Source organism: Chelon labrosus, assembly GCF_963514085.1.
Source record: "Chelon labrosus genome assembly, chromosome: 24".
Taxonomy (NCBI): Eukaryota; Metazoa; Chordata; class Actinopteri; order Mugiliformes; family Mugilidae; genus Chelon; species Chelon labrosus.
This window is the reverse complement of record NC_140357.1, coordinates 4,445,229-4,470,066: the sequence shown is the minus strand read 5'-3', so window position 1 is coordinate 4,470,066 and position 24,838 is coordinate 4,445,229. Positions and strand designations below refer to the sequence as shown.

At 43.2% G+C, this 24,838-nt stretch overlaps 2 protein-coding genes across 2 annotated transcripts; one reads left to right on the top strand and one right to left on the bottom strand.

Annotated features, from left to right (window-relative positions):
• Positions 1 to 186: 186 nt before the first annotated feature.
• On the bottom strand, positions 187 to 20,765 carry LOC311509625 (DNA-binding protein SATB2-like). The gene is made up of 12 exons (XM_084574862.1): positions 20,598 to 20,765; positions 14,340 to 14,588; positions 12,127 to 12,312; positions 9,123 to 9,249; positions 8,565 to 8,688; positions 7,528 to 7,630; positions 6,073 to 6,123; positions 5,413 to 5,945; positions 5,112 to 5,318; positions 4,671 to 4,823; positions 3,411 to 3,602; positions 187 to 2,283 (listed from the first exon to the last, which is right to left on the bottom strand). Exons 2-12 carry the CDS (start codon positions 14,542 to 14,544, stop codon positions 1,654 to 1,656), a joined length of 2,511 nt encoding a protein of 836 aa, XP_084430988.1. The 5' UTR covers positions 14,545 to 14,588; positions 20,598 to 20,765; the 3' UTR covers positions 187 to 1,653.
• Positions 20,766 to 23,839: 3,074 nt separating this feature from the next.
• On the top strand, positions 23,840 to 24,809 carry LOC311509531 (gamma-crystallin S-like; the record flags this gene model as incomplete). The annotated part of the gene is made up of 3 exons (XM_084574770.1): positions 23,840 to 23,848; positions 24,127 to 24,369; positions 24,463 to 24,809. 3 exons carry the CDS (start codon positions 23,840 to 23,842, stop codon positions 24,733 to 24,735), a joined length of 525 nt encoding a protein of 174 aa, XP_084430896.1. The 3' UTR covers positions 24,736 to 24,809.
• Positions 24,810 to 24,838: the final 29 nt, after the last annotated feature.

Sequence of the window (24,838 nt, the reverse complement as noted above, 5' to 3'; positions counted from 1 at the left end):
AATGATTCCCAGAGCAAATAATTACAGATATCTGCACACTTAGCAGCAGATATCATCATGTAGCATGTAATAGATAGAGTTTGATGGATTACAAGTTTGTTTAAAATCACTACACTGGGGGTTCAGCTATAATCGATTGTAATGTGATTAGATCGTGTATGGTAAATATATAGTGTTGTCAAAGCTTCGTCACTCTTAACGCAGGGATCAGGAGTTAACACATGTACTGTTTGGGCCCTCTAACTCATCTAATTGCATTGCACACTTTATATTTTGCAGTTTACAGCAGCTGTGTTTGCATTTATATGTCTGTGGCTGGGTTGTTAAGGACAGCGCATTTTGTATCTGCATTTGACAGCTGCTCTTTTTATAATCTCTGTGGTCAGAGTCGTGGTATGTGAGGGCTCAGGGTCAGGAATGGAATGACAACAATTTTTTCACCATTTTCTGTTAACATGTATTTTGTGAACTAGGTATGTGTGTCATCAAAGTGGAGACCTGTGATTGAGACCTCAATTCAAACAAGAGAATCCTTCAAAGCAGCCGTGGGACCATGGCTTCCTATGGTAGCAGGGTGTAGTTTGAGACGCTGTGGTTTGTTGGCTTGAGCTTTCAGAGGTTCTCACAAGGCAAAGAGGGCAAACTTCCCACACAGAGAATACTTTGGAAAACTTTTTTTTTTATCAGATTTTCATGTCCTGCCCTCAACAGAATCAAAGAACAACAGATTAACATTGAAGTGGAACAAAGCAGAAAATTGGTGCGCTCCATCCAGGACGGAGTGTCAAACCGAGATCATTCAGTTGTGACATGAGTAACACAAAACTGTGCAAAAAGTGACAGTGGTTCATTCCTGGATGGGATGGCGGGTTCACTTTAGCAGGTGGACTGTCCAACATTTACATCATAATGTACATTATCTGCTAGAAAACTCAGGCGGTTTTAGAAAACGTAGAAGAAAGTTCATAATGTGGAACAGGGCTCACAGTTCTTCTTTCTGGTCCTGTTTGAGTCACATTTACAAAGACTTGTATACCAAAGAAAATAATAAAACTCTAATTACAACAATGATACTTAGATTTCAGTAAATATAAAGCTGTAATAAATATTAAATGGTGGCTAGCGTGGAATGTCAGGACACCCTAAAGCATCATGGGAAGGACACAGAGATGACAAATTATTTCAAAACTCCTTATTAGTCCTTAAATATTACTGCATCTGTCCTCAACAAGGAGACGGATGAGTTTGTTTTTTGATTGTATTTCAACTTAGATTGGTGTGAACTGATTTCAGGTTGAAATCATGCATATAACCCGTAGGTATACGTTGCATTGGATTTAAACATAATCAAAGGAGAAGATATAATGCCCTTTAAGATGATTTTCCATCCACACAGGACCATAACTGAGTGAAAAGCTAAAAGGAGGAAGAATGCTTCTCACAAACACTGGTACTATCTGAAGGCAGCAGCTTCAGTCAGGTCAGTCAGGTCGTACATAAATATTTTCCCACAGTTCTTCAGATATTAGCGAGCTCTGATTATCAGCTCTGGTAAAGATCATGGTGATGATGTTGATGGGAATGTGTGTTTATTCACAGGTTATCTGTGTGTGCTCTTCACAGTTTGATGGTGTCCTCTGCTTCTCTCTGCTGTTATCTCTGCTGCTCTGCGGAGTGGGGGCTGTCCAGACTGCTGTAGGGGGACAGAGAGGAAGTCGCTGGCCCCGAGGCTTTCCCATCATCCCCTTCTTCTTTCTCCACCTCCATTTCCACCTCTTCTCCTCCGTCTCCTCCTTCTGTTCTCAAGGCCTCCACTGATCCTCTCCCGTCCTCACTCGACTCCTCGGATGCAGACAGACCCTCCTCCCCTCTGCTCTCCGCCGTGCAAGCGCCTCCGTCACCGGGGCTCAAGCTCTCCCCGTCATCCTCCCCTGGAACGGGCTCTCTGGACTGGTTGTGGTGCTTGACGTTGTAGCGCTGGTTCTGGAAGAACTTGACGATGGTGTGCTTGGGCAGGTCGAGCTGGGCCGACAGGGTGTGGATGGCCTCCTGGTCGGGGTAGAGTCCCACGTCCCCGATGAAGCTCTGCAGGATGCCCAGCGCCTCCAGGGAAATCCTCGTCCTCGATCGCGCCTTCTTTGTCCCTCCACCTCCCAGGCCGGGGCTCATCCCACGCTGAGACCCGTCTTCTGAGCCTTGCAGCACCGGCAGGGAGATGGGCTGCGGCTCTTCACGAATTGGGGATGGAGCGGTGAGAGGTGGCAGGGGATGTCTGTGGAGAGTCTGATAAGAAAAAAAAAGAATCATTCATAGTACATGTTTGTTTGTAAAGACTTTCCTTAAAGCGTTTTAGAGAAAGTTTAGATTAATTTGAAAAAATCTCAGGTTTACATTCATGCATAAACCCCAGATTCCACATAACCCAGGCTCCACTCTTTGCTCAACGTTTAATAAACTTGTATTATTCATTTTAAAGTGCGTTTCCCTTGTATCTGTAAAGCTGGGCAGTAACATGTTGTAAAAGCCGTTGCCTTTTTTTATTGAGAACACAATTTTTCCACCTCAAACTCATGATGGTTTATGAAGGTCACATTTTCCCTCGTTTTTGTATTCGCTTTGAAATTTCATCGGCTGTGACAGTGTTTTTATTCAGAGTTTCTGTCTACGTGAACAGTCTTCTCCCTCAAACGTCTCGTCACCGCAGCAGTGAGAGAGCCATCCATCTCGTCTGTCAGTGCCCCTCTGCAGAGCCCTCAAAGGAAATGTACTACAAGCGGAAGTGTGATTGACCAGCTTCCATCAGCCGCCAACATGCACGCTAAACTCCCAAATTCATCACACAAACAACCACACTAGTAGAGCCTATTAACAGGGTGGGGTGGCCAGCACACCCAAACACAGGAATCCAACACCACAAATCTGTGGCCCATCAAAATTAAAGGACCTAAATAAAGATAATGGCAATTCCTTTTTCTCTGCTTCAATAATTACAGGCTATGTTCTGAATAATATTGAGGTTAGGGCCAGACTGGAGAGCATTTTGGTTTTGGGGAGAGGGTGGGATGGAGGAGTGTTTAGCAGGAAATGTGTGGGCTGGTCATTTACCACTTCTATTTTCAATGACTTATGGGACACAAACATGACAAAGAGGAGGGCCGCAGAGAGGAGCAGGTGGTGGGATCAGACAGTCGGACGGAGACGGAGGAAACTTTTCTACTCGCATGCTGCTTTTCCCATTTTCTCCCTCGTAAAACACTTTGATTTGTGTCTTTTTTTCTTACACATGGCTGCGGTTGCGAGCGGTTGTTTATTTTTAAAAATCAAGATTTTTTTCACACGCATTTCATGACTGCATCCATCACCGGCCGGAGAGCTCGGGATTCTGTCAGAGCTCCGTGCGTTTTGTTTACCTGCTGCTCGGGCATGTGCAGGACGGTGTGGAGCCTGTCGCTGTGCTGCTGCCTGGATTCCTCTTCGTAGATCTGGTCTCGGTCGGCCTGCGGTAGCGACAGGAACCTCCGGATGGTGCACAGGTTCTCCCACAGCGTGCGGTTCTCGGGGCTCGGGCTCTCTTTCCACCTGAGCAGCTCGCAGAGCCAACCCTGGAACGCGCATGGATGAGAAGAGTTTAACATCTGAGACAGCAAGAACATCTAGAACACAATAAAAACCACTTTAGCAGCCACTTTAGTTCAGGTGCTACCATTAGCTGCAGAAACAAGGCTTCTAATGAATAAGAACATACGACTGACTTGTATATTATTTTTGATGATGACAGAATGAATGAGAAGAAAAAACAGAAGGAACGTCTGAGACGAGCAGCGAGCGTCTGCAGTGTGTTTGTGTGTGTGCGTGTGTGCAGATTGCATTATCTCTGCTAGGCTGACCCAGGATCTGCCACCAGCTGTTGTTTATACACAGCCTTCAGCCTGGAAATTAATGGTAATAATGTGATCATCCTTCCATCTATCCTCTCCTCTCCTCTCCTCTCCTCTGTCTTGCATCCTCTAGTTCCTCCTGCGTCTTCATCCTTTCCATTTCAGTGCATCTGGCACATACACTCTCACTCTCTGTTTTGTTCAATTCGTTGCATGACGTCTCGAAAAAAGAAGTCAAAAGTCGTTTAAACCGGTTTTAAAATGTCCTCTCTCCCCTCCCCCCCCCCTCCCCCTCCAGACCGTGCTTTGATCTCATCCTTGATCACCAGCATTGTTTATCCGAGGATGGAGTCACGATGGTATGCCACAGCGGGTAATCAGATACCCCCACATGCCCACACACACACAGTCGCATACGTCCCTGTTACACCCTCAGCAGCTCCTTCAAACATCAGCAGCTCTGCCAGAAACAGTATGCGAGTGTATGAGAATGTGTAACAGGAGGCTATACGTCGCCTCGGTGAGATCCTACACAGTTTTGACAAAGTTCTGATGCTTGTTGCTCGTGTTGAAACATCTTTATCTCGAGTATCTATAGCAGCTCATTCTTGTCGTCTCCTATCAAGGAAGCAAGTTTAGGCTTGTTTTAGTGGCACCATGTGGACTTTAAGGTTACTATCAAAATATTATCAGTCAGCTGTGACAAAAGTTTGGGATTTGATTGAGCTTAGAATAAAATCTGTAAAAACATGTTTTTTTCTTATTTATAAGTATAAATAATCCGGGTCTGACCTGACTCTTGTTGGCAGCCACCTTTGCGAACAGAGCCTGGGAGACCTTCGCCCTCTTCATCTCCTGTTGGATCTCCTCGTAGATCCCTGATGTGATGTTCACCAGTGAGTCAAGCTTCAGCTGCAGCTCTGGACCAGGCACGCTGCACTTTATCTGAACGGGTCGAGACGGACAAGCCGATATCAGTGAGGTGTGCCTGGCTACATAAAACTTTGATAAAAACATAAGGAATGTCTGGAGTGTTTTTATATATCTGCTACAAATCTAAACTGCAGCACTGCTGAAAAATAACTTAATGGATAACCTAGAATTGGATGCACTCATGTAAATCCTTAAAGCTCTTAATTTATAACCAACTCATCCATATATTCTACAGATTTGGATACATTCACACCGTTTCTGTTCCTGTGGAGGGCTCGTATGTGTTTGCAGTCTGTGTACCTGTGTGTGTCTGTTGGTGCTGGAGATGTGGTTGGTGGCGAGGTTATGGTTGGTGCTGGTGCTCCTCTCCCTCTCCTCCTGGTAGATGCGGTCTCGCTCGCCCTCTGGCAGGTTGAGGAAGTTCTGCATGGCCTTCAGGTTGACCAGCAGCGACTGAGAGGCTGAGCGAGGATCCTCTTCCTTACGGAGGATCTCTGAGAGCAAGCCCTGCAGGACAGACATTCAAAGTTATTTATCGTTACACTATAAAGACTGAAGTCTTTTAAAATAACATCCAGATTGTTTTTATTACTAAATTTACCTGTGTGCGGTTAAAAGCCACACGGGCAAACACAGCCTGGGAAACACTGGCCCTTTTCAGTTCGTTCCTGACTTGCTGATAAATGTCGGAGGAGACTTCAGCCCCTGAGCAGCTGAGGTTGGGCTCATTAACGCCCCCTGAGATCTTACAGGTACGTGCGATAGGGGGGTGGTTGAGGAACTGCTGGTTGACGCCCTGCGGGTGCTGGTGGACGAGCAGGCGGCTGACGGCCAGCTGCTGGTTGATGAGGTGGGCCATGGCGAGTTGCTGGCGTACGAGCTGAGGGGAGAGCTGGGGGGACAGGAGCCCGCCGTGGCCCAGGAGAGGGGGAGCCTGTGGACGCAGCGGAGGACTGGGGTGACTCTGACCGGCAGGGTGAGGCAGGCCATGAGGCTGGGTGGAGGTCGGAGTGTCCCCTAGGCCGCTCTTGATGGGAAGAGCTCCAGGGCTGCCCAGGGTGCCCAAGTGGGTGGGAGAGGGCAAGAGAGGGGGAGGGCGGTGGCTGAGGACGCTCAGGTCCAAATCCCTCTCCACTGTCAACACACACAAGTTTGAGTGAATATTCCTGATAACATCCCTGAACATGCAGCAACAGTCTGCAACCGCTGTTGAGTAACTCTTTATTTGAAGCCCAAAAGCATCATGTCAAGATGAACGTACCTTTTATATCCGACTTCTCCTGTGACAGCCACATCTTCTCAATGTAATCACCTAGGTGGAAAATATCAGAGCAGCACATCAGGTGGGAGGAATGATCTCATAACCAAAAATCTTTGGTTAAAGCATGGCACTGACGTCTTATTTTCAAATCACAATCTCTAGATAAGATTTCGAATGAAAAGCGAAGAATGTTTCTTCTTTATCTCAGCACTGAAGTCTTTTTAGTTCTCCTGGATTTTAACAGCCTCCCCACTCGTTTCTGCATAAATCTGCTTCTTATTAAGCTTCTACTGGGTTTTGGTTGAGAGTCATATTTTGGGTTATTAGGGGAATAAAAGTTGGAGTGAGGTTTGGCAGGGCATCAACTTTTTACCTTCCCCGTATGTGTGTGTGTGTGTGTGTGTGGAGTAAATGTAAGAAGAGCTCCTATTCCTGGGTTTGGGTGGTGTGTGTGTTGGGGGTGACTGCTGTTTTCCATTAGGAGTTAAGAGCATTTAGTTTTGTCATGTGTATTAAGGGTGACATTAATGTGAACCATGTGTGACAGTTCCTTCCTACCGAGAGCTGTCACCGACAGACGTCTCATGCAGCAGATTAGACACGTAAAGGCTGACATATACACATGCGGGGGGTGGACGGAAGAATGGAAAAGCGCCGGTAAAAAGGCTCACAAAACGAAGGCAGGAAGGCAGGTAAGTGATATTAACCTGAGGTGTGAGCAGCAGTGAGCGCCAGCTTTAAAAGTGTCTGCTGACACCCTTCACGTTTATGAGCTTTCAAAGCAGCACACGGCAAATAAAGTGTAAACAGTTGAACAGCTGGAGGCTGAAGTGGAGGAAAGGGTGACAAAGTTTTAAATGAGGGACAACTGAGCGACACCTGGGACAAACTGCAATTACACGTACACAAGAAAACTGATTACTACTTTTTAATATCTGCTCATTTGCCAGATTGAGGAGTTGTTTTTCCAATTTCAGTGTGTTCACATGCTTTTTTATACCCATTAGCTTCTTTAATATGTAACAACATAAATGTATAAAGAAACCATGAAGCCAACTCATGCAATGCTACTATCACAGTTTTGAATTAGCGATGAATTATTTTCCAAAAACTGAAACGGAAAACTATCCACATTACCCCATCAACTGGATTTAACTGAAAACTGCTTGACGCTGTAATTCCAGCAGGAATTTCAACGGTATTTAGATGCCATAATTTGTGCTTACAATCTGCAGTTAATTAACAACAGTGTTGTCTGATTAGACTTTGCATGCTGTTGTCTCTGACAGCCAGTAAATATATTCACGAACACTGTTCCATAATCAGAAAAATGCTGCGCCTCACTGAGCAGCTGCGCTATATGGAGGGCGTGGAGGAGTTTGTGTCAAAAACTGGCCTCGAGGAAGACCCAGAGGAGAAGCATTAGCGATGTTAACTGGATGGTTAAAGATTTACCTTTGATACGCTTGTACCTCTTGTACCACCGTCCAAACTCCTGGCATTTCGAGGTGGAGACGTTGGCGTAGTAGGAACTGTTCACTATCGCTGAGATCATACTCTGACAGAAAGAGAGAGAGAGAGAGTTTAAGAATATATTTGGCATCACTCATTATCATAAAAAAAAAAAAAAAAAGTGACAAATGAATTCAAACAATTTGACCGACGGTCCTGTCATGGGAGTGGCAGTGCCTTGAGACGAGATGATGAGTTTAAATCAGAAATCTCACCAACTGACCAAGTCACCGCTGATTTATTAAAACTCATCGCACGCCCACCCTTTCCTAAAATGAACTGTGGTCACTTCTACGGAGCAGCAGAGCTCCAGTGAGCGCTCAACATGGGAAACGCCGGGGATTAAAACTCACATGAGTCAAGCTGCAAACGCACACCACCCACACACTTCCCCTAATCACTAATTACATCATGACTAAGTCTTGTGTATAAATCACAAGTCGAAATGACACACTCTTGAGTCTAATGACTGCAGGGTGTGTGTGAGCAGGATAATTGAGGTGTGCGTGTTTGCATCCTTTCCCATGGGACGGTATCAATATTTGTGTGCGTGTGTGTGTGTACGCGAGTCAGATTACACACTGCTCTAAGTGTGTGGTGAACTGATGATGAAACCATGTGTTTAGAGAAAATACTTAGCAGCATCCCTGCTATCTAAGTGTGTACTTGTGTGTGTGACAAAAGCTGAATCAAACCCAGATAAACATGCAGCTCTAGAAAAGGAACTTTCTCCAAATGAGTCTGACTTTATTTCAATATTTAACTAACAGCTGATAAATGAAAGGAAAAGGAAAAACATTGATGATGTGCTGTGTAAAATAAACCTTAAATAATTATTATTATCATCAGCATTTTCCAGACCGAGTCCTTAATTCATAAAATGAGCAGATTATTCAAATCAATAAATGTCCAGTCACTCTTAAGTGCTGCATCGCTGTGAGACGGGACTGTCCCAGGCCTCTCAGACGTGTAGCAGTTACCTGGGAGAGAGGACACTCCTTAGCCAGGGCGCTCTGGTTGGTCTCTCTGAGCAGCTCTTTGAGGGCGTTTCTCACCGTGGCGTGGGTCCACTGCTCTGAAGGCAGCTCCTCCAGTCGGGCAAAGCTGAAAGGAATTACACAACACTCGTTCTCGTTTCTCATGTTGCAGTTGACAATTTGAAGCAATCTTTTGAAATGTCGCTAAAACAACTTTAACGATTCCGTGTGTTTCCATCGACTGGTTAGAGTGAAGAAAGGAGGCTGCGTTGAGCAAGAAGAAACTAAAATAGATGGGGTTTTTTTTGTCGCTGCAGACAATGTGGCTGGTCATAGCAGGAAAAGCACAGGTGTATTTTATAACATTAAAAATAACTGTGTTCCATTTAGGTGAGTTACTTCATGGACGCTTGTATTGTACCATGACAAACCCATACTGACACATGGGCGTTTTATTACCGCAAAGTCTCACAGTAACAACAAGCAGCTTGACTTACATTATACTGTTTATCTCCATTAAACAACATCCAGCACACACTCATACACACACTCAGGGCTGACCTGTGCAGAAGGATCCGCAGCGTGACCATGTGGTAAACGTCCAGCAGCATGTCCGCCACCGTCGCCTCTGGAGCATCCGTCAGGTAGTGGATGGGCATCGGCTTCCATCTGCCGACTTTAATGATGCCTGGTTGACACACACACAAACACAAACCAACGTAATTGGCTTTTAAATAAAACATCTGCATTGTTTTCATGTTCCTATGTTTACAAATCTCTCTAACCCCAACCTGTTTGACCTGACAGTTCAACTCTGCTGCTCTTGGAGCATCATCATGGGTTTAACATTCCCCTGGCCTTCATACGACCGTGACTGGAAGTGCAAATCTAAACAGGCCTAATCACATTAGGATCTTCTAAATCAAACACAGACCCTGTCTAGCCTTAGCCTGCCTGCGTCGATTGTGTGTGTGTGTGTGTGTGTGTCTTCATTGCATGAGGATGGTGGTGATAGGGGCAAAAGAACAAAGGCTGCTCTCTTTGGACTCTACATTTGATTAATCAGAGGAGAAATGTAAAATCAGCCCAACATTAAAGACTGGAGCAGGCTGTGAATGTGAGCGGCGTTTTGATGTTGATGCACTGAATAAACACTGTGAGGTCATTGTTCTTGTGTCTAACAGCAGAATATTTCTCCTCATAAATGTGCGCCCCCCTTCCTTCAGACCTTAAACACATGAAAACTAAAAAGATATGTGGACAGTGCTGATAATTAGTTCAGGGCTTTGTCAAACCTCAGTTTACAAATCAACACAAGGCGAACGCTCACATCTAAACAATATCCTGAAGTGGATGTAATAGATCAGTGTTTGTCAGGAGGTGGACCAACAAGTAAGATTTTACAGAACAAATAACATAACACTGTCTGAACTAATAGAGCAGAGGAATCGATTGTACTGTTAAAATTTATTCTTCCACTCTTCCTTTGCATGTTTGACCCACAGGTGGTCAAAATTGGACAGAGTACGGCAGAAATAGTACATTTCAAATGATTTTTATTTTGTCACGCTTTTGCTTCAGCAACAAAAAAGTGTAACAAATGAGGAACAAACACAGATGAGGCCAATGCAAATGAATAAACCCCTTTTTAAACAACAAAAACTAAAAGACAATTCTGTTTATCAACCTACTCGACAAAGAAACGTCTTTTTTAAATAACTTTGCTCCATTTTCACTCCAATCTCTTCCTTAAAACAAGGTCTGGGCTGTTTTGGGAATCCAATAGAGGTTTGCAAGCCCTAACATGCAGTAAACAGTTATTTTTAAGTGAGTAATATCGGTGAACATTTCAAAAACATGCCCTAAAGTCAAATTTAGTTTCATCACTTTGCTCAGAAATTTACCTAAGCCCATGTTCAAACCAGAGCAGCAACCATGTGCTTCAAATAAGAAATAGCTGCTTTTTAATTAACCATAATGTGCAAGTTAATTAAAGAAAAAAAAAACTCCTGTGCCAGTCAGTTAAGAGTTTAAAAATACTCATCCAGTCAAAGTTATGCAAGACGCAATTCAATCTCAGGAGAAAATAGAAGAGACTCTGTGTAATTTTGGTTGTGACCACACTGGGGGAAAAAATGCATGACTCCAGCCAAAAATTATTTATTTGAAAAGAAAAAGCTTATTTCTCAGAACAAAACCTAGCTATTTGGGAGAGGCGAGGGGGGTCGCAGGGCGTCGGCCACTTGGTTAGAGTGCCCTGTGTTTACGGGACACACCAGGAATGTCAAGCTGGCCTGCTCGGAGTGTGTGTGTGTGTGTGTGTAGGCTGTTGTTTCATGGTGGACTGGGCGCTGTCTGCCCTCTTGTTTTCATCTCAGAATGATGAGGAAAAAAATTTTTTTGGTGCTGGTTTGAGATGCTCAGATATAAATCTATTGTTGGTTTTAACCATCATGCTGCCTGAGACGGAGAAGGAGATAAGAGATGGAGAAAGCAGACAGATTTATCTATAAAATACCTTCTTGGTAAATACCTTTCCTGTGACTGTCTCAACTTTTCAGTCCTCATTTTACCACTGTGGCAAACCCAAACCATCTGGAAACCAGTAGTATTATATTCGGCTGCTGCTGGAAATAATTAATTACTCATCAATTACCAAACGCAGTGGTAAGAAAGGACATGAAAAAAGAAATGTTTCCCATTAGTATGTAATAATAGAAAGGTTTAGATCCATTTCCCAGATATGATGTAAAGAGGCAGCGGTTAAGAGAGTTTCAAAATAAGGGTCAGTATTTATTTTTTTTGTATCTAATTAGCAGCTGTTAATAACTATAACATAAAATGCTTGCACTGAAGCTTGGACTTGCAGTTTGTTTGCATCTCGTTGCCAGAAAACCCACATTTTTTATCAAACTGGGTGAAGCCTGGGTGGAGTGCAGGAGGCAGCTGAAAGCTCCCTGGTTGTCAATCAAACAAACATGCCTCAAAACTCATCTCTCTTCAGGCCTCCACGTGTCCTCAGTGACGCAATGACTCTCAAAGCCTCAGAGATACATTAGATGTATTTAGGTCATCAGACTCCAACTTGACGATGCGTTAAAGTCACTGATCTTCTCATCTGAATCGTCAGTCGGTGTTCGTTCTCATGCTGAAGGATTTTGCTATACGCTGGTTGAAATTAAATTACACAACGATGTCGGGGCAGTATGCTATGGAAGCTTTGTGTCAGCACTGAGAGTATTGATTGCTACAGCCGCTCAGTCATGTGGGGTGTGGTTGCGGTAATGTCAGAATGCATTACACACAGCTCCCGTCATTAACAGTCTAATTTATGTGATTGAGAGAATTAGACTGGTGAGCCTCAGGGACAGCTTTTGGTTTCAAACCAGAAAAATCTGATGAATCTGTGTGGTGACCTTTGACTGGATTGTTTTGCTCTATTTTACAAGAGTGTGGAACTATAATAATTTGCCCATTTTCAACCATTATCATCAGAAATCGTAGCACTGATCTGAAATGAGACAATCACTTTGTGTCTGTACAGTCACATCCCCACAGTACTTACCACGCGCCTGTACGGCCGAGTTGTGCGAGTACCCGAGAGCAACCAGCGCCGTCTCTACCAGCTGCGTGAAGAGGACGTCTTTGCGCACCAAAACAAACTCAGCGTGGCGGTCGCTGCGCCCCTCGTAGTCGCCGGCCATTGCTGCGTCTGCGTGCTCGACCACACAGTAGACTGGGATCATCAAACCTGGTAGGACGAAACGGAGAGGGAGAGAGTTTCATCCTCTGGTGTGTGTGTGTTTAGCCTGCTCTTTACAGGTCACTGCAGTAAACAGGAGACGGTATAGCCCAGGTGCTACCAGGGTTAGTCATCACCTCAGTGGGGTTTAATATAGTCGTATTTGTGAAATCAAAGTGTTTCCGTAGAATACATCTTGCTGTATTCATCACTTATGAGCCAGTTCAGTATTGACCAAAAAAGTAATCTTCTAAGTCTTTACAGAGTTTGTCATTTCCTCAAAAAACAACTTTAAAATATCGATGACTCAGCCTTCACTGAGAGGCGTGTACTATTTAGGATTTTTTAGCAGCTACTCCAAAGTACTCAAACTATCTTTTTCTTCCATTGACGATATGTCCGTAATTAAATTTCTCTGTGAAAAAGTACACACATCTGGCCGATCTGATCCACGTTTCACTGGTGCATATGTGTGAAAGCGATTCCTCCAGAAGCAAAGGGCTGACAGGGACATTTTTAAAACATAGAAAAGTAGTAGCTGCTTGGTGGTCCCATTGTATGACTCTGGTTAAACTGGGCAGCTGCCAGTGTACATGTAACTCACTGTAAGATTGTACAACTGTATTTGTGTTTGAACCACATATTAAAACCCACAAGGGATAAGACTTGCTTCCAGAACCGCTATTAAAGTGCTGCATCTAGCACTCAGGAGCAATGCCATGACTCCAGTGGTGAAACTGGTTCCTACGCTTCAGTCTGGACTTGTTGTTGGGCAAGTACTGAGAGCCCGAGCCTGGAACCATTCACACCCATCCAGTCCACTGGTCTGTCCCACAGGAACTGTGAATTAACAAGCTATCAATCCTGACGAGGCAGTGACGGATCAGCCGGAGCCAAACCGCAGCAGCATCAGGCACGCTATCGACCAATAACCCAACCACTCGGTGGAAGGGTGGAGGGAGATAACACAACACAATATCTGTGTGGGTGGGTGTATGTGTGTACACTGCTACAATGTTTGTGTGATGATGCATGATAATGGTTTCAACTGCATGAGAGAATAATGGGCATCTGTGCATGTTTGCAGTGTATTTTAGAGTGCATGCGTGTGAGTTGCATGTGTGGCTTCCTCACCCACAGACAGTAGAGACCATTGTCATCCACATGTCCCTGTGGACTGCGAGACCTCCAGCACTTTAGCTATTCAGTGAAACGGCTCGTTATGCTATCAAATGCTACCATTATAGCACATTTTGCGATGAGTTATACAGTAATGAGCTCAGATTAGTCGATACAGGGGGAGGCCAGGCTGCTCAAAACAAACCAGCTTCTAGCATCCAACTACGAGGGAACACCTCGATGTTTATACGCACTAAAGCGGAAAGAAAAATCTCCTTTAGAGGGGCTGGACATGATAATAGTTGGCTACAAAAATAAAAGAATTAACCGGCTCATTTTCTCAACCTCTCCACACCTAGCTGGCTCCTGCATTAAAGGGCTGTGAAGGTCGTCTGGTGTGGTCGTCTGACAAGCCAGGTCATAAAAATTTAAATATATAAAATTAACATTCTGATTAATAGCCGATGGGTGAAATAATAGCCCATATAATTAATACTGAAATATTCTCTAAAATGTGAGTTTTTGTCAGCCATGTAATAACACACAATCATAATTATAATTTGAGGGGCGTAAAGATGTCCACCTGCAGTCAGGATATTGTTGGAACATCTCTTGCCATTGTCATTTTTACTGAAAAAGAGCTACAACTAAATATCACTTTGCTTTTTTAAAATCTGATTATTTATATGACGAGGGAGTTGTATGGCAGGGAGGCCATGTAGCTTGCAGCTTTCGAGTCACGGTTTAGACAACGTTGGCTCATGTGGAGCATTTTGCAACTTTGAGAGACCCAGTGAACACTTTGTTTCTGTGGAGGTACTGTATGATCTTGCTGTCAGCACCTTCGCTTAAATCACAGCTCAACCTTAAGCAAGCACTTGCGTCTCCCAATCAAAGCACTGCATCTCATGCCCCACCTCCCAGCGGTCTCAGCGGCGTGCCGTTCTGTCGGGCGTGTGGGTTCGCTGGGCTGCCGTTGACCTCCAAACGGTTGAGCTTGCATTGCGAGGGGCCGCTGGATGCTGGGCTTTCCCCTTTCTCGCCTCCTCTCTCCTCTGGGCTGGCACTGTCCCGGAGGCTGGGGCTCTCTGCTCCCCCTCCCGCAGCCCCGCGCTGCTCCATCCCAGTGTAAACTCCAGGAGGTGCACCCAGCACGGCGTGTGAAGCTGTAAAAGACAAGTACTCGGGTCAAGAGATGAGGACAGTAAAGAGAAAACGTTCTATGTGATCGATAATAACGTGAATTAATCATCGCATCCCTGGTTTTCATCTTTTCCGTGACATGAAAGTGTTTTCTTCACAATAACTGCACAGACGAAGCTCCTGAAGTAAATATGAATTTAAATATCCTCCTACAATTTCTCCACAAACAGTCCATCATCTTTCTTACTTTGCTTTTGTTGACTGCGTAGAGCCGTGACAGACTGTTCCATCAACAACAGCGACTTTGTTCGTTCCCTCCGCAGTCAATACACATTTCTATGTTATTTACATACGAGGGAGGCAGGGACGACCGCAGCAGACTAAATACAGACCCGTTTATTATCCTCTGTTTAGACACATAGGAGTACACAACAGGTTAGAATGAAAGACGTGACCGTGTTTAAGGTGTGTGTGGAGCAGTGTGACAACATCCAAACTGTAGAGAGGAACACAAATAAATATAAGTGCCCTCCTTTACACTCAAACTTCAAACGATTTGATTTTTCTTTTAGTCTAAAGAACAAGACGACCATTACCTTATTTAATACAGTAATTGAATTTGCTGAAAATCAGTTTCTCCTTTGTACGCCAGTGCTTCAGTATATTTAACCAGATCAGCTCATTAACATGGAGAAACCCCTGTTACTCAACTACAGTGATGATAAAATAAGAGAAAATCTCAAGCGATATGACTATTTTGTCGTTAAATATGATTCCAGTTTCTTTGGCGTGCTAGTTGACATAACAGAACGTCAGACAACACGTTAATAAGACAGGAACGTCATGACAGAACCAGCTACGGCCACAAAACATGACAATCAACAGTATTACTCCATATAATACTGCATACAATAAACATAAGGCCTCCAAACCTGCACCGTCCTGCACCACTCAACAAACTTTTCTTGTTTTTCTGCTCCCAGGTTTGCGTTTTCCCCCTCACGCTGCGAGGTTTCCAGTGGTATGACTGTAAAGCCGGCAGCGACGCATGAATCCGAGCCCGAAAGCGACACATGATTATAATAAAACTCACGTGTGAAATTAACAGCTGCCGGTAAAAAAGCCCGTCCAACACAAACACGAAAAACATATAAAAATCACACAGTATGGAGCGCAACACGGCCCGCTGGCACGTTTCACTACGTCTGTGACTGAAATAAATGTTCCTGAATTTGCTCTTGGACTTGATTTCTTTCATAGAGCGTTAAATGAGCAGCTTCAGTCAGATTTGGGAGGCTGTCCCATGACTCTCCTGATAAAGGGGAATTCCACTAATTTAAACACATCCATATTTCTATGCTGCCACTGCGTAATGTACAAGGACCAGCTCCCCTCACGCCAAGACAGAGACAGAGGTGCTCCACGCCTGAAATATCTCTGACACCAGGTGAAAGCATCGACTCTGCTGTGTAACATACCTTTAAGAATAACATAATCTAGGGGGGAAAAAAAATAGATTTAGTGTGAATGCAATCAAATGCCCTTAACAGATGTCAGTCAGATGTGGTGGCTTCTTTCCTTGGCAAGCTCCCCTCCAAAAATATGTCGCCGTACAGTTTTCTACAGAGATCCTGCTCCCGATACCCTCCCATCACTGTCCCTCTGGGTGCAGCTGTCCTTCCCACGCTGCCTTCGCTAATTTACCCATTAATCCTTTTATCATAAAACAGATACTACTGAGCATTAGCCTGTTCACCAAGTCCTAAACGCTGTCTTACAGTCTTTTTGCACGCTTACACTTAAACTTGCAAAATGCACAGTGCTTTCTCTTCCTCTTTTTTTATTTATTTTTTTTTTGTGTGTGTGTTTGGGCTGCTTCTAATAAACACATTTTTGGAATATTTGGGGTAATGGAGTATAATCAGCCTCCTTCCCTCCTTCATATTTTCTCCTCTAACCAGAGCAATATTTAAGTCATTAATGAGGAGACATAAAATGTGGAAGAAAAAAAAAAAAAGAGTGGATGGTTGTGGTGTATGAAAGAATCAGAGCAATATAGACAACACGGAAAAGCGCGGAGGATTTGTCGTCTAGCATCTTTAATGGGTTTATTTCCATTGTTCATCTTTTATATGATCCGTGCAAAGTCCTTTAGGTTGACTTAAGACTCAAGGGCTCCCTTCAAATAAACGTTCTGCTCTTCTTGTGTCCCATGCTAAAGATTTAATGCATCGAGGTTATGAGCTTTCAAATTATTTGAAGGCTTTGCAGACATCATGAAAAAATAATAGAATATTCCATTTGCAGACAAATGAGATATGTTATATGTTATAATGTTTTTGCACATGTCCTGCATGCACTGCATCTGGAAGATGTGTCTAGTTCGCAACGCAGGGGTCTTTGCTGTCCGCACTCAACTCTGTGCAATCTCACACCTAAGCCAACAGCTCGCAAGGCCGGAGTAACGATGCATGTTCGTAAGAAAAGCCCACATTTCTGGACGGAAGGAGAAATACATCTAATTTTAAACATTATGAAAGACTTCGACTTAATCCAAAAGGCGACTGAAGGAACAAATCCTGCAACATGTCAATTTCTGTGGAATATTCATTTTCATTAGCCATGAGAACAGCTCATAATAAGGGCAGAATAAGGGCAACAACCAAGCGCCGAGAAGATGATGAGTGCACCACCACAGAAGCTGATGACACCACATCAATACTGATTGAAATTCTCACCCAAAAACCAACAAAAAAGGGGCAACATTTCCTGAAGCGCTTAATACTTTAAACATGTTAAATCCAACGCGCTGATTGTCACCTCCGTCACTGCACATCAAGGATGTCCAGGTTTTACTTTTGTAAATTTGATTCACGAAAAACAAGCGTCCTGGGACAGGCTCTTATTTTGAAATCCGATGCCATCTCCAAGCCTTTATTTTGACTAGGCGTCGTCGTATCTGCGCGGCGGAGATGCCTTTATCAACTCAATCAAGGCTCTTCTGAACATAAACAAGACTTTTCATCCTTTAGGGTTTTTTTTTCCTCTGTAATCACGCTGAGACTAAATGTGTTTACGTCTCCTGTCTTTAAGCTGAACATTTATAATACTCTAATGTACTCTCTGGTTTCTATTCACCATATTTCTTCCTTTTGACTGCACACTTACGCCCATTTATTTTCAGAACAATCACTCCGACTGTTATTTACTACTCTTACACACAAGTTTCATAAAAACAGTGCAGAGGAAGCATGAAAAAAAGAATAATATCTGCACCACTTAGGACTTTGTCGAAAGACTCTTTCACTCCAGTGAAACCACTTCAAGAAACACATGAGGTGGGTGTACAAGAGACCACACACTCCCAGCGCAGACACTTTATAGCGCACATGGAGGCCAAATGTCCCCCCCCCCCCCACCCACCCCCTCGGTAGCCTCCAACTGACAAATCTCATAGAGACACACTGAAAACCTCCACCGGCTGCAAAATAGCAGATTCGTTTAGGTTAATTTAGGGGGCTGCTGTGGGGGTTCTGGGCCTTTAACTGCATCTTAAGGCGTAACCGTAATTGAATTAATTGTGAATTCTTGAGGTAGGGATATTAAAGTGGAGTCTGATGACACTTGAGAGGCTTCACGGGGGAAAATGGTCCAAAGATTCCCGGTGGCTGCAACTTCACTCCGTCAGAATGGTTGGGATCACAGCTAAAAGTTTGTGGGAAGGGTGCAAACGATGGAGAGAGGGTTTTGGAAGGTGTTAAGGAAGTTTAAGGGGCGACACAGACGGACGACACGAGGTCAAATCTCCATGTGATCGCATGAAATCTGAGTCTTGGGCTTGCTTACAGTATCAGACACCAGATTCCTCTCCATCTCTATAATCTCAGGTATTTGTCCCGCCAAGATCATGTCTAATTCGGCGATCATGCTCAGGATTTCACACCATGCAGGTACCGCGTAGTGAAATGTCTCCCCAAGGCCTCAATAGACTCACACGAGAACTACAAACCACACCGATTTCCATGCTACACACACACACACACACACACACCACAAAAAAGTTATTTCCACATCTTTCAGTTTTGGTCAAATACAATAAATAAATAAATAAATAAAAAATCACAACTAGGCTTCAGCATCAAAATTAGGTTTTGATCAGACATTAAAAAACAACTAAAGAAATGTAAAACATCACCAGGAAACAACTTTCTAATGTTTAACATGTGTGAAGCTTCTCAGTCGTCAATAAATAAAATACAAATACTTCACTTACAAAACAATAGGAACTTTACAAAAACACATATTTATTGTTTTTATCCTATTTTTAGAATGCTAAACCTTAATTTAATTATTTATTTTCATAATTTGTGGGTGTTTTTTTCCTGTGCTAATGTACAGTAGCAGAAGTACGTTTTAAACTACAGTAAATATTAGCATAATATCATTTTAAAAGTTAGCTGACAGTATGCTAGCGTTAAACACTCATATATGCTATCACATAACATTATTAAGTCATTATTAGAATTATTATTGCATTTTTATGACGTTAATTATATTATATTGTTTGTTATTCGGTGACTTAACTCATATTGCGGCAGCTAGTACTAAGCTTGTTCCAACTTAAGTTCTCCGTCGCAGGAACTCCATTCAAATATCTCCTAAATCCTCCATATATTTGCTATTTATTAAAAGCTACACACAAATGGCAGACATTTTAAATGCTGCCTACATTTTCATTGTTTTTTCCTAAATTCGGCGTACATATAGGAGTGATTACTTACTGTATTGTAGCGTCAAGTTTCAAATTGTGCCCAGGGGCAGCAGCTATGGCTAACACGAGATTTCTCACCTGCCGCGCGAGAGCAGCTCAAACAGCTGCAGCTAATAAAATTAGGCTAATAGTGACTCCCCGTGCCAAATGAAGCACTACTGACAAAATATGCCAATGAGCACCGACAAAATACAGCCCTCTATTGTTAATGCTCAATGGCACACTAAATCAAACGGGTTATTATTAATATTTGCTGCAGCTGTTTTTAACCCAGGCCGTGAAAAGGGTCAGGTACACTGAAGGATATTAAAATAATTGGTGGCTTGTCAAAGTAAAGAATGGGCTTGTTAATTTCTAGGAATTTTGAATGGAGTTTGGCGTGAGGGGAACACATTGCATGCTGGGTAAACTAATTAAGCTTAATCAAGCTTTTCTCTACAAACATTTCCATTAGGAAGTGTTTTTACGTTTTAGGACAAAACCAAATTATTATGTTGTTTGTCAAACGTATAGGTTACTGTATTTAATTACACTTTTTAAATAAATATTTCCTGCTTTCTGTATGTTTTTATTTTTCCTCACAAAACTTGAACTACTACTTGATCTATTATTTGCATTAAAAAAAAAACAAATCAGAGCCGGCTGAGCATCACAGCCAGTCTTTTAAATTTCCATCACAAAATGAGCGAGTTAATTAGAAAATTGGATTTATTTCCAATTACTGGCGAGCAATTGTGGGAAATCCGAGGGGGGAAAGGATGTGACACAGCAAATATTCTGCACCTCAAAGTTTGACAAAATAGGAATCAGCTGCACTGGCGTGGATGCTTTTAACAAAAAGAAAGAAAGAAAAAAGAAAAGCATGATTAAAGAGGGCACATTTAGTCCTGGTGTTAAAAACGACCTCATGTAATGCTTTAAATACCCTTTTTATGTGTCAAATAATGAAAAATACACTTTTTTATGACCAAGTTCATCTTATTTTGAAGTAATAACATCATCCACTTTAAGTCTAAATGATTATCTGTTATTTGTATGTACAATGTGAAAAGATTGACTTAATAAATTAGTCTTATAGAGTTTAAAATGTCATAAAACTTAATACTCTCAGCTCTTTGGCTCTAATATATCACAAACTGCTTCATTTTCATGCATGCCTGGAGGTTTGCATCCTTATTTATCATTTTATTTGATTTCACGAACTTGTCTGTCATTTTGTCATCAGAAAGGGAGGAGAACTTTTCAGCAAATGCCCACTCACTTTTCAAGAAGTCACTGTGCGCGCCGGGGAATAAACTCCATCCATTGGTGAAGACGAGTGAATCCAGCCTGAGAGAAAAGGTTTTCCCCAACGTTCCACTTCTTCCCGGACGAAAAGTAGACCGAGCAAAGGGGAGAGACAGGCAGGGAGGGATGAGGACGGACTGCTGCTGGCGGCTGAGGGGAGAGCAGTAAAATGACACATGAAGAGGGAGAGAGAGAGGGAGGGAGAAGGAGAGGGAGGGAGGGAGAGAGGTTTGGGAGGGAAACCCATGGGCAGAGTGACATGCATGAAAAAAATACAGTAGTATTACTGCCTTCAAATCATCTTAAATAAGCTAGAATACACTGATTCATATCAATTAAGTATGCTTTGAACGTGGGTAAAAAAAAAAAAAAAAAGAGCCACCTCTTTATTCTTTAAAGCCATGAATGAATAATGTGATCACAGATTTAGAAAGCTTCATTAATTTCGCAGAGGCGGCCGAGGACAGGATCAGGGGGGGAAAAAAGGTTTATAGGAAGGTGATTAATGTCAGACGTTCATCATACGATCATCTCATTAAAGAACCCTAAATCATTTTGTGAGATCATGGAAGAATTGAAAGAGAACATTTTGAAAAGTGACAGAAGAGAGGAAAGAGTCTGAAAGTCTGCCCCCTAGCGGTGAGAAACGGCCATCCCTCCTAATTGTCTTGTCCTTAAATACATGACAGGGTTCAAGTTGCTGTAAAGTCCCCTCTCCAGAGACTTCAGGTGAAGCAAAGGCTGTATGTTCATTTATTTCTGGATTCTTGCCATCATTTTCTTTGCTTTTAAGTTTTTAAAATCTGTCTTTTCTGTTTGCCTTTGACAGATGACATGCAAAAGTGACAAAGCAGTGCAATGATAAATAAACCCGACTACGGACTTAATTTCCCTTAACTTCACTGTATTCTGCCACCGTACAGAAGAAAATCGTGCATATTTAAGCTCCTCTTACTTGCCTGCAAAAAGCCTGCGTCATCACCCACATGTCTGGTCACAGATAAAAGCGAACGCATCTAATAATTCATGCAAATTTGCTTAATAAAAGCAATGAACGCCGGCGTAGTCTTGAAACATACAGATAGATGAAGCGAACTCTGGCTGTAATTTCTTTTTTTCTTTTCTTTTTTTTGATGTTAGAACTTTAGAAAATCTGCTTTTAATCCCAGGAATGTGAATTTACTCTCACACTGCAGATTTTATAATTACAGTGTCTGAATAAACAGAAAAGCCATTTGTTCCTCTGCTGGGTAGATTCAATTATGACCATTTATTTAATGTACAGTGGGACTGTGCTGCTGCATTACAGCTAACTGTGCTTTTACATCTAATGAAGTAGGAATATCCTCTCTTCTCTTTAAAAGAAAGCAATAAAAGCCTGGACTTTATCTCATATATATATATATGTGTGTATAAATATATATATATACTGTCCATCCATCATTTCTATGTTTGTTTGTCCAAATAGCAGGCCTGCGTTTTACCAACACATAGTGGTCAGCATTCCTTGATTTATTCTAGCTGGGAGAATAGTCACCTATCATTACTACTCGGCCTGTCTGCCTTCCTGTCGCTCCTCCTCTGTGGTTTTTTTTTTTTTGTGTGTGTGTGTGTCTGTGCACATATGTGTGTCCGTGCGCACTGCCAACACTTGTCTGTCCTGCATCATCTTAAGTACCTCTGACAGCTCACCGCAAGTCGCTCACCGTGAGCACGAGGTGCGTGTGTGTGGCGGCATGTGTGCCAATCAACGGGGGCTTTTACAAGGCTCCAATGAAAACAAGCCGGCTCCGGTTACCTGTAACAGAGAATATTAATGTTACACGTGCTTTTATGGTCTCAAAGTACGGCTTGGGTGAAAGCGTTTTTCATTTGCTGGGGTAGGAGGCTGCAAAGTTTGAGAAAATTGTGACTAAAGCCGAAAAAATGTTCCTTTTTGTATCAAATGCATCACACTTGTAAGAAAAGCTGCTTCCTAATGCTGTGGTAAATGATCACGGCCAACCCATCTCTTCATTGTTTGATCAATTTCCTGATTAACCCCTGCCACGGTTTCCTAAAACACCAAGAAGTGTAGCGTTTTGTCAAAAATACTGAGATACATTCAATTTATTGAAACAGTAAGACCAAAAAGAAGCAATTTCATCATATTTTTTTGCTTAGAAAATAACTTAAATGATGAATTATCAAAATAAATAATTGTTATTTTTCCGTCAGCTGCAGCTTTAATATTCTAAAGTGCGTATTTGTCACATATCCGTGATACTTTATGTTTCCAGATGTGTTTTTTAAGCAAAATATAATGTGGAAAAGGGAAGCTTTGGAGTTCAGTCTACTCAATGATGTTACAGCCATGCATTTCTGTCAGATTTAATCTACTCACTCAGCTAAACAATGAGGGTGCTTTGACATTAAACAAGAAACTGTAGGAGAGGTGACCTTTTCACCGCGAAATGCTGCCACACCGTGGTGAAACCGTGGTACTGACGCCTACACAGCTGAAGTTCTCAAACAAATCTACTAATAAAACAGTTATTAACTCAGCTTTGCTCTTTAACACACACTCCTAATTTAGCTTTTAGTTTCTTGGATATTATTTCACTATGAGTGCGTAAATAAAGTCAGTGCTGTGAGTGTGAGGAGGCCAAAAAAGTGGCGGCAAGAAATCCCAATCTTCTCGGCATTTTTGATTTCTGCACAAGACACAACTCGAATGAGAACCCGTCTGCTGAAACGCAGTTCAGAACTTATTTGAAAACTGTTTCCAACTGCTTCCCTGAATGACATACATCTGTTGCATCGACCAGCGTCGCGTCTGCTGTTTAAACTGCAGTCCAAAACAAGAGCGAAGCTGACAGGGCCGCTTTCTCCCCGTCAGCGTTGGGTCTGCGCCGCTGGATTAAACAAGTTATATTTGTGTTCATGTCAGTGTGTGTGGCTTGCGCTGTGAGTAGTGTGTTTACGGTTTTCTGTAAAGAGTCGGTCAGTGGCCGAGGTCTTTATGCGGCCTAATCCCACAGCCTCTTTCTGGAAAACATGAGTCGCAGTGGAACCACTGACTCAAATTTTTGGATCTCATTCTCATGACAAAGCAACTGTCGCAATTACAGAGGACTGGTCGGGTATAAAAGAGCACACAATATGAGCACACAAAGGTATGGGGTATTTAATCACATAATATATATATAGTGTAGATATTTCAGAGGCGACTCCAACATGGGCAGGGTGAGTAGCAAAGACGATGTGCAGTGTTTAAAATGTGTCCATCAGGAGAGAGGAGAACATATGAAGGAGTTTGGGGGGTTTTGCAGAGAGCAAACGTGTTTCCACTTCTGACTGATCACTGCAGTAGATGTGCAGGACGTCACAACAGTGCATATGACTCCTGTTCCCCTTACTGTACTTTTCCGAGCTTGTTGTTTAAAGTTAAACCTCAAACCAAACTACAACTTCACCGCCCCTGAGCATTCAGACAGACGCTCCCATGCCATCCATCCCCCTAGATCACCCTCTACGAGGACAGGGACTACCTGGGCCGCAGCTACGAGTGCGACAGCGACTGCGCCGACTTCCACTCCTACCTGAGCCGCTGCAACTCGGCCAGGGTGGAGAGCGGGACGTGGGTGATCTACGAGAGGCCCAACTACCTGGGTCACCAGTACGTCCTGAGCAGAGGCGAGTACCCCGACTACCAGAGCTGGGCCGGCCTCAACGACAGGGTCAGCTCCTGCAAGATGATTCACCTGGTGAGCCGTCGAGTACATTTTAGCGTGCGTGAACAGAAGGCTAAATATGACGGACACTTTACCGCTCTCTTTGTCTGCGTCTTCTGCTCTCAGGACACTGGAGAAGAGTGCAAGATCCAGCTCTACGGCAAAGGGGATTTTTCAGGTCAGGTGTTTGAGGCGACTGAGGACTGCCCCTCGGTGCTGGAGAGGTGTCACTGGAGGGAGGTGCACTCCTGCAGGGTCCTGGGAGGCTGCTGGGTGTTCTACGAGCACCCCAACTACAGGGGCCGGCAGTACCTGCTGTTGAAGGGCGAGTACCGGCGGCCTGTGGACTGGGGGGCCGTCTGCCCCACCGTGCAGTCGTTTAGGCGGCTAACCGAGTAGCCACTTGACCCTCTTGTCACCTTTTTTCTTGCTGCCATGGCAACAATAAAAGTGTTCTACAAAGAAGCCCAAATATGCTCATGTCATTTCGAAACACTCATTG